This window comes from Podarcis melisellensis (genome assembly GCF_964234715.1).
Source record: "Podarcis melisellensis genome assembly, chromosome: 10".
Classification (NCBI taxonomy): Eukaryota; Metazoa; Chordata; class Lepidosauria; order Squamata; family Lacertidae; genus Podarcis; species Podarcis melisellensis.
In genome coordinates, this window is record NC_138542.1 from 75,529,282 (window position 1) to 75,537,083 (window position 7,802).

The 7,802-nt window shown below is 57.2% G+C and overlaps 1 protein-coding gene across 1 annotated transcript; it reads left to right on the top strand.

The window, feature by feature from the left end:
* Positions 1-2,620: 2,620 nt before the first annotated feature.
* Positions 2,621-7,481, top strand: GCC1 (GRIP and coiled-coil domain containing 1). The gene is made up of 2 exons (XM_081926941.1): positions 2,621-3,730; positions 5,833-7,481. The coding sequence occupies exons 1-2, from the start codon at positions 2,687-2,689 to the stop codon at positions 7,147-7,149; spliced, it is 2,361 nt and encodes a 786-aa protein (XP_081783067.1). The 5' UTR covers positions 2,621-2,686; the 3' UTR covers positions 7,150-7,481.
* The last annotated feature ends 321 nt before the right edge of the window (positions 7,482-7,802 follow it).

The following is a 7,802-nucleotide window of genomic DNA, read 5'->3' on the forward strand; positions in this document are numbered from 1 at the left end:
GGAATTTGGCCCTTGGAACGACCGGAGACACAAGGCGGCGCTGCTCTGTCTTCGGAGGAGGAAAAAGGAGGGCGACATGTGTCTCCAGATGCGCATCCCGGGAGCATCCATGCAGGCACACCGCATGGGGACACTTTGCAAGCCGGCCAGAGTTGCTGGGGTAGAAATTCATATTATTAATATTAATATTAATATATACTATTAATCTATTAATATTTGATACGGAAGGGGGGGCATGTCTTCTTCACCTTCTTCTTCGCTACAATATATCAATTTATTTCCAATTGTCAATGTCAAAAGGGACTAAGGGACTAAAATCTATAAAATTCATTTAAAATCAACGTGCCGGTTTGCTCAATTTCAGGACTCCATCACACCTCCCCTGTCCAGCATAATCCCTCAAGCAAGGTGTCAAGACCCTAATCCTTTCAAATTGCTCTGATCAGCCTTTCCTCCAGACAATGTCAGGTGGCAGACTATGCATATTTGGGACCATTGTTTTCTCATCCCCAGGAAGTGTTTATCTGTGCATATCTCCAGCTCTGCATATTCCCCCCTCCCTCCTCCTTATGTTAATCCGGTGTAGCTCTGCATATTCCCCCCTCCCTCCTCCATATGTTAATCTGTGTAACCCAACCTCTTCTTAAAGTATTCATGATGTAATCTGTGTAACCCAACCTCTCTTTAATGTATTCATGATGTAACTGGGATGTATTTTGCACTGTATTCTGGGACATGGAGGGAGTTTCAAAAACTCATGTCACCCCTTTCTCACTGTTCAATCTCGCCTTGAACCTGTTGCGCAATAAACTTGGATCTTCTGCAGTTTGCTCCTGTCTCCGGCTGAGCTCATTTTCCTCCGCAGGGACCCGCGGACTTAGTCCGATGAGCTGGGTGGCAGAGCAGCCTCCCACCCAGATTTTGCCGTAACATATTAATATATTATTAACATTAATATTAAAATACATCATTGCTATAATATTAAAATATATTATTAATATATCACTATATTAATGTATTAATATTGATTAATAACAACAAAACAACGATATTATTATATATTATATAATTATAATTATATATAATTAAATAACTATACTGTAATTATTATTACTATTATATTAGGATCCTTTGGGAGGAGAAATTAAGAAACAAGGAAACTAAAACCTGCCCAGTGCCCCCGACACGAGCCCCTCCTCTCCTCCCGGGTGCCCTCGAGGCCATCCAAACGACCCCCCCCGCTCTCAATGCGCAGGCGCGCCCTGGGGAGCGGAGGCGACACAGGGGACCCGGAAGCTGCCGATCCCGGCGCAGGTCTACCCAAACGCGACCGAGTCTCTAGGCTTCTCTCCCTCGGCGCAGGCGCAGCGCCGCCTCTCGGGCATGCGCGGACGGGCGGCGTCGGCGGAAGTCGGAGCGGGCGGCGCAGGCGCAGTGCGGGGGGCCAGCTGCTGGGCGAGGGGCTTCGGGCCGCGCGGCGGGCGAGAGGTGAGCCCCGCCCCCTCGGACACCCCCCCGGGACCCCCCCCGGCCCGCTGCTGCTGCCAGCCCGTGTGGGACAGGCTGGGTTTAGGGAGAGGGAGACCCCCACCCCCTGGCAGGCCGCCCCCCCCCGCTTCCCGGGCCTCTCCTGCCCCCCCCGCCCCCCATGGTCCTTTCCAAGCGCCCCCCCGCCCCCAGCCCCACTGGCACCTGACCCTGAAACGGGGGGGGGGCTGGCAGTAGGAGCAGGGCCGGACTGAGGTCGGATGTGGCCCTCAGGAACTCCACAGGGAAGGGGGCCCTTGCCAGGTCCAGCTCTCCTTTGCCCACAACACATGGCCCCTGTTTTATGTGTTGAATAGATGCCAGATGGTCACTGATGGACCTCGTAGGGCTCTCAAGCCACTGGCACCTCACGAAATGGGTGTTTTATCAATTAAGAAGTATATTAATAGTGAAATACAATTAAGAAGAAGTATATTAATCGTGGGGACGCGGGCGGCGCTGTGGGTTAAACCACAGAGCCTAGGGATGCCAATCAGAAGGTTGGTGGTTCGAATCCCCGTGATGGGGTGAGCCACAACTGGACCTAATGGTCAGGGGCCCCTTTACCTTTATATCAATCGTGAAATGATGATTAAGCTCTAACATAAAATGATTTTTTATTCATAACGAGCTTAACAATGCAAACACATTGGCCTTGGGCAATGACAAAAGTTCCTTTAGAAATGAAATTTACAAAGACTCATAATCTAGTCCCTAGAAACTTGCTATAATGTGAAATAATAATAGCAAACCGGTGATATTTGAAGGAGCAGACAGCACCCATTGCTTACATCATAGGAGCCGACACAACACAAAACATTGTCGCTGTATGTAGGTTTTAGTTTATTAGCTTTTGTATCTTATATTTTGTTTTAATTTTTTTGGCGGGGCCCCAAGGGAGTGGGGCCCTAAGATAGAGCTTGTTTAGCTTATACCTTAATCCAGCACTGCATGGGGGGGGGCAGCAATAGGAGGCAGGCTGGGGCTTACAGATTCTCTCTTGTTATGAACCCCGCCTGCTAGCCTCCCCTCGGGGCATCTGGTGGGCCTCTGTGGAGACAGGATCCTGCATGGGTGGTTGGCCTGACCCGGCTGCATGGCTCTTCTCACGCCCTAATGTTCCCTTGCAGCTCTCAGAGCCAGCCCAGCCCCCAGCGCCATGGAGAAGTTTGGCATGAACTTTGGGGGCGGCCCCAGCAAGAAGGACCTGCAGGAGACCATCGAGGTGCAGAAGAAGCAGCTGTTGCAGTACCAGGGGCGCCTGAAGGACGTGGTGCGGGCCTACAAGAGTCTTCTCAAGGAGAAGGAGGCGCTGGAGGCCAGCTTGAAGGTCCTGTCGGTCTCCCATGAGGTGGACGTCGGCCTGGGCAGCGGTGTGGCCCAGCCCCAGGGGGTGGCTGGCTCCTCTAGCCCGGACCTGAGTGAGGACCAGAGCTCGGTCCACAGCGAGGACAGTCATGGGACCGCTGCCAGCCTGGCCAGCGTGAGGGGGGACCTGGTGGGCATGGAAGAGGGGACGGTGGCAGTGGTGACCGCAGCCTCTCCCTCGAAGCTGGAGGAGACCAGCAGCTCCGAAAGCAGCGGCGTGAGCTCTGGCAGCGGGGAGCTGATTGTGGGGGTCGCCGGTGAGTCGGACAGGAGATTCCTGCAGCTGAAGACTCAGCTGGCCACACTGACCAGCGCCCTGGCCACCGTCACGCAGGAGAAGTCTCGGATGGAGGCCTCCTACCAGGCCGACAAGAAGAAGGCCAAGCAGGAAATGGAGAGCGCCAGCCGCAGAGCCGAGGAGGAGAGGAGCCGGCTGGAGGCCGAGGTCAAGGAGGCGCAGGAGCAGCTGGCCGAGGTCAAAGCGCGCCTGATCGCGCAGCAGCACGACCGGGCGCAGGAGCAGGGCGACCACGCCGTCATGCTGCGGGAGCTGCAGCGCCTGCTCCAGAGCGAGCGCGCCCTGCGCCAGGAGGCGGAGCTGGGCCTGGAGGAGGCCCGCGAGGCCCTGGCCGGGAAGGCGGGCGTGGCAGACCGGGCGGAGGGGGCTGAGCACCAGGCCCGGCAGCTGGGCCGCGAGGTGGAGGAGCTGAGGCGGGAGCTGAGGGCCCTGCGGGAGGAGAGCGCCCGGCCGGACCCGCAGGTGCAGGAACTGCAGGCCGAGGCAGCCAGCTTGAGGAGCCACTTCCAGGCGCAGCTGCTGCAGGAGATGCGGAAGGTGAGCACGGGGCGGGGAGCGGAAGGGGCTCTCTCTCCCAAGGGGGTGGGTTTGCCTTCCTTGGACGGCCACCTGCCGGGGATTCTTGCACTGCGATTCCTGCACTGCAGGGGTTCGGACTACCGTATTTTTTGCTCCATAAGACGCACCCGACCATAAGACGCACATAGTTTTCAGAGGAGGAAAACAGGGGGAAAATATTCTGAATCAAATGTTGTTCTAAACTATTTAATAATCTACTGGTATATCAGAGTGAGACTGAGAGGGACAGGAGCTGTATGTTTGTTTAGCATGCGCTCTCAAGGAGCCACGGATCAGCTGAGGCACTGGGGGATTTGCGTAATTTTCCCCTCTCCCTCATCCCCTGCCCTCCCGTCCCCAGCAGCCTACCTGTTTTACCTCCTGGTTTTCACTGCACTTGTGGCTCGGAGCTCAAGGTTGGGGTTTTTTATGCTGCTGGTTGCTTACATTTTATCCTTCCCGATCCAACCCCTCCTGTGCCCTGCCGTCCCTCTGCAGTCTCGTTGCTCCGTTCAGGGAGCACGTGGACCTTTGCTAGCTGAGGCTTCAGCTGCTGCTGGCTACGCACCGGTTTTAAAAGCGCCTGCTGGCTTTGAATCACCTGCCTCCTCCTGGCTCGCTGTGAAGCAAGCAAAGCGAGAGCCTCGTAGAGCACGTCAGTGGCTCTCACTTTGCTTACTTTCAGAGAGTGCCTCTCCTCCTGGCTGTAAAGCAAGCAAAGATAGAGCTTCACAAAGCCGGATAGAAGCCCTCTCGCTTTGCTTGACTGACAGGAGCCATGGCTCCGGTCCAGTGCATTCGCTCCATAAGACGCACAGGCATTTTCCCTTTCTTTTTGGAAGGAAAAAAGTGTGTCTTATGGAGCGAAAAATACGGTGGATGACTCAGGGAGTCCCATCCAGCTCTGCAAGTCTGTGATTCCCTCCTGAGCAGAGCCCCAAAGCAGGCACCGCCCTTTACCTACATGGTTCCTTGACTTCTCCAGCTCACCACAGGGTGGGGGTCACTCTTACTGGCCCCCTCCATGGAGGTGTTTGCTGAGGCCTGTGGACGCCATGCCAGCCTTTTGTGGGGAAGAGCAGCCTTCGCCAGCCTGGTGGCCTCCAGATATTTTGGGTATCAGCTCCCGTCCTCTGTGGGGGCAGCAGGTTGGCCCAGGCTGGTGGCATGACTCCCTGGCAGAGCCAAGCGATGCTTCTTCCCCACCTCCTGGCCAGGCTGGAGGTCCTGTTGTGCAGGCAGAGAAAGCCTTTGATAGTGTTTCTTGGTCATTCTTGATTAAGGTATTTGAGAAAATGGAAACAGGTACTGTATTTTTCGCCCTATAGGACGCACCGTCCCATAAGGCGCACCTAGTTTTTTTGGGGGGGAAATAAAGGGGGGGAAATTATTTTTTCCCCCAGGCGCGGGGCTGGGGCGGGGGAGGCCCGAGCTTCCCCCGACCCCAGCCCCCAAACAGGCAGCTCTCTGCAAGCCGTGGGAGCCCAGCGCTGGCTCCCGCTGCTTGCGGAGAGGTCCACGAAGCCTGGAGAGCGAGAGGGGTTGGTGCGCACCGACCCCTCTCGCTTTCCAGGCTTCAGCGAAAGCCTGCATTCGCCCCATAGGACGCACACACATTTCCCCTTCATTTTTGGAGGGGAAAAAGTGCGTCCTATAGGGCGAAAAATACGGTAATTCTTTCCTGGCTGGAATTGAAGCGATCTATACTGATCAATCCACAGATTTTTTAATAAATAATATTCTTTCAGACAAATGCCAAATAGAAAAAGAAAGGAGACGAGATTGTCCCTTATCTCCATTGTAGTTTATTACGGCATTAGAAATTGTGTCTCAGAATATAAGGAGAAATAAGGAACTTAAAGATATTGAAGTGAGACGTAGAGTCTATAAACTTAGGGTGTTTGCTGATGGTGTGGTGTTGACATTGGAGCAACCTTTGGAGAGTGTTCCGAAAGCGTGAGAAGAAATCAAAAGGTTTGGAGAAGCAGCAGGTTTTTAAAATAAAACCAGGCTGGGTGGGTTCCCGCTGGCCTCATCCAGCAGTCTCCTCTCATGTCCTTCTGTTTCTCCTCCCCCCGCAGACGGCTCAAGCGGAGGATCGGATCCAGTTGGAGGAGCAGCGGGTGGCCAGCTTGGAGGCCCAAATCTCGGAGGTCTCTGAGCTGCTGGGCACCTACGAGAAAGCCAAGCAGAAGGACCAGCTGGCCATCCAGAAGCTGAAGGACCGCATCGCCCAGCTGGACCTGGAGAACAAGACCCTGGCCATGGCTGCCTCCGGCCGCTCCCCGCTGGACCTCGCGGCCTTCGAGGAGAGCAGCCTGGACGTCAACGTCCTGAAGGACCGCATGGAGAAGCTGAAGGAGATGCTGCAGGAGGCCACCAAGGACAGCCCGGCGGCCGCCCAGGAGATCGAAGCCTTCTGCAGGCTGGAGCCCCCCAAGGGCGGCACGGAGACGGGGGACGGCGAGAAGGCCACCGCGGCCTACTACCAGCAGGAGCTGAAGCAGCTGAAGGAGGAGTTTGAGAGGTACAAGCAGAGGGCCCAGGTGGTCCTCAAGAACAAGTCGGCCAAGGACGGGAGCTTGGCCAAGGAGCTGGAGGCGGCGCAGGAGCAGCTGGCCGAGCTGAAGGAGAAGCACGTCTCCCTGCGGCTCTCCTGCGAGGAGGGCGCCCAGCAGCGTCGGCAGGAGGCGGAGGCCTGTCGCCAGGAGGCAGCCCGCCTGCAGCAGCAGCACAGGCAGGAGCTGGAGAGGAGCCAGCTGGGCTTCCAGGAGAAGGTCCTGCGTCTGGAAGAGGAGATGCACAAGCAGCGCGACCGGGCGCTGGCCGTCCTGGCTGAGAAGGACCAGGAGCTGGAGCAGCTGAGGGCCCTGGTGCTGCCGTACTACGGGCTCCAGGGGCCCAAGCAGGGCCCGGCCCAAGCGGGAGGGATCCAGAGCGGGGACCCCAAGGGGGACGAGGGGGACGTCTCCCTGGAGACCCTGACGCAGGCCCTGCACCTGGCGGCGCCCAAGGAGCCGGCCTTCCTGCTGTACACGGAGCAGCTGGCCAGGAAGGAGGTGGAGGCCTCGGCCCTGAAGAAGCAGAAGCGCAGCCTGGAGGCGGCTGTGCGGCAGCTGCAGGAGAGGCTCCTGGAGGAGGCCGAGCGGCACCGGGAGGAGGTCTCGGGCCTGCAGGGCCGCCTGCAGAAGAGCGCCCGGGACCAGGGCAGGGAAGGCGCCAACCTGGAGTACCTCAAGAACATTTTCTACCGCTTCCTGACGCTGACGGACTTGCTGGGGCGGCAGCAGACGCTGAAGGCCATCTTGACTATCTTGCATTTCAGCCCCGAGGAGAAGCAGGCCGTGCTCAGCCAGGCGGGGGGCGCAGGCAGCTGGTGGCCTTCGGGGAAGAGGTGAGCCCCCTGGGCTGCCGTGGGGCCGGCTGCTCTGCCCAGAGGGTGCCCCTGTGCCAAGGAGGAGGAGGCTGCGGGTCTGGCAGTTCCTCTTCCCGCAGCTGTGGGCTCTGACCGCCTTTCTGCTGCCAGGATCCGCCCAAGAGCCATTTCTTAGAAGGGACCATGATCTGGGAGACAGGGGTTTTTGAATCAAGTGGGGTTTTTTTCTGTGGGGGGTGTCTTCTTTTGCCAAATGGGGGGATTATTGCAGGCTGCGTTTGGGGTTTTCTTCTTCCTGCCTCTCAACTTTCAACTTGGCTTGTGATCTGCAAATAAAAAGCACCAGCAAGCAGAGACTGTGCTGTGGGCAAATGCCTCTTGGTCTTTTGGAGCAGGATGCGGCACGTGGGGCACCCAGGGGTGGAGCTGGGGGGGCAGAAGAAGAGGGCCCCTCTCCAGGGTGAAAGGGCTTCTTTGACTTGGGAGGGGGCTCCTTGGGAGCTGGGTGAACTCGGGGAGAGGGGGCCAACCACTCCACATCATGGGGGGGCATGTGGCACTGCTGACCAGGCTGGCCCCCATCGCAGGAGGGTGGGGGGCAGAGAACCCTGCGGATTTGCCTGGTGAGGGCTCAGCACTCTGCATCCCCAGCTGGAGAGGGCCAGGGTGTGTGTG

Bases quoted from the DNA above. Each gene is read 5' to 3' on its own strand.
- GCC1 (XM_081926941.1), top strand. From the start codon at position 2,687: ATGGAGAAGTTTGGCATGAACTTTGGGGGCGGCCCCAGCAAGAAGGAC. The intron at 3,731-5,832 runs GTGAGCACGGGG...CTCCCCCCGCAG, and splicing joins TGCTGCAGGAGATGCGGAAG to ACGGCTCAAGCGGAGGATCG.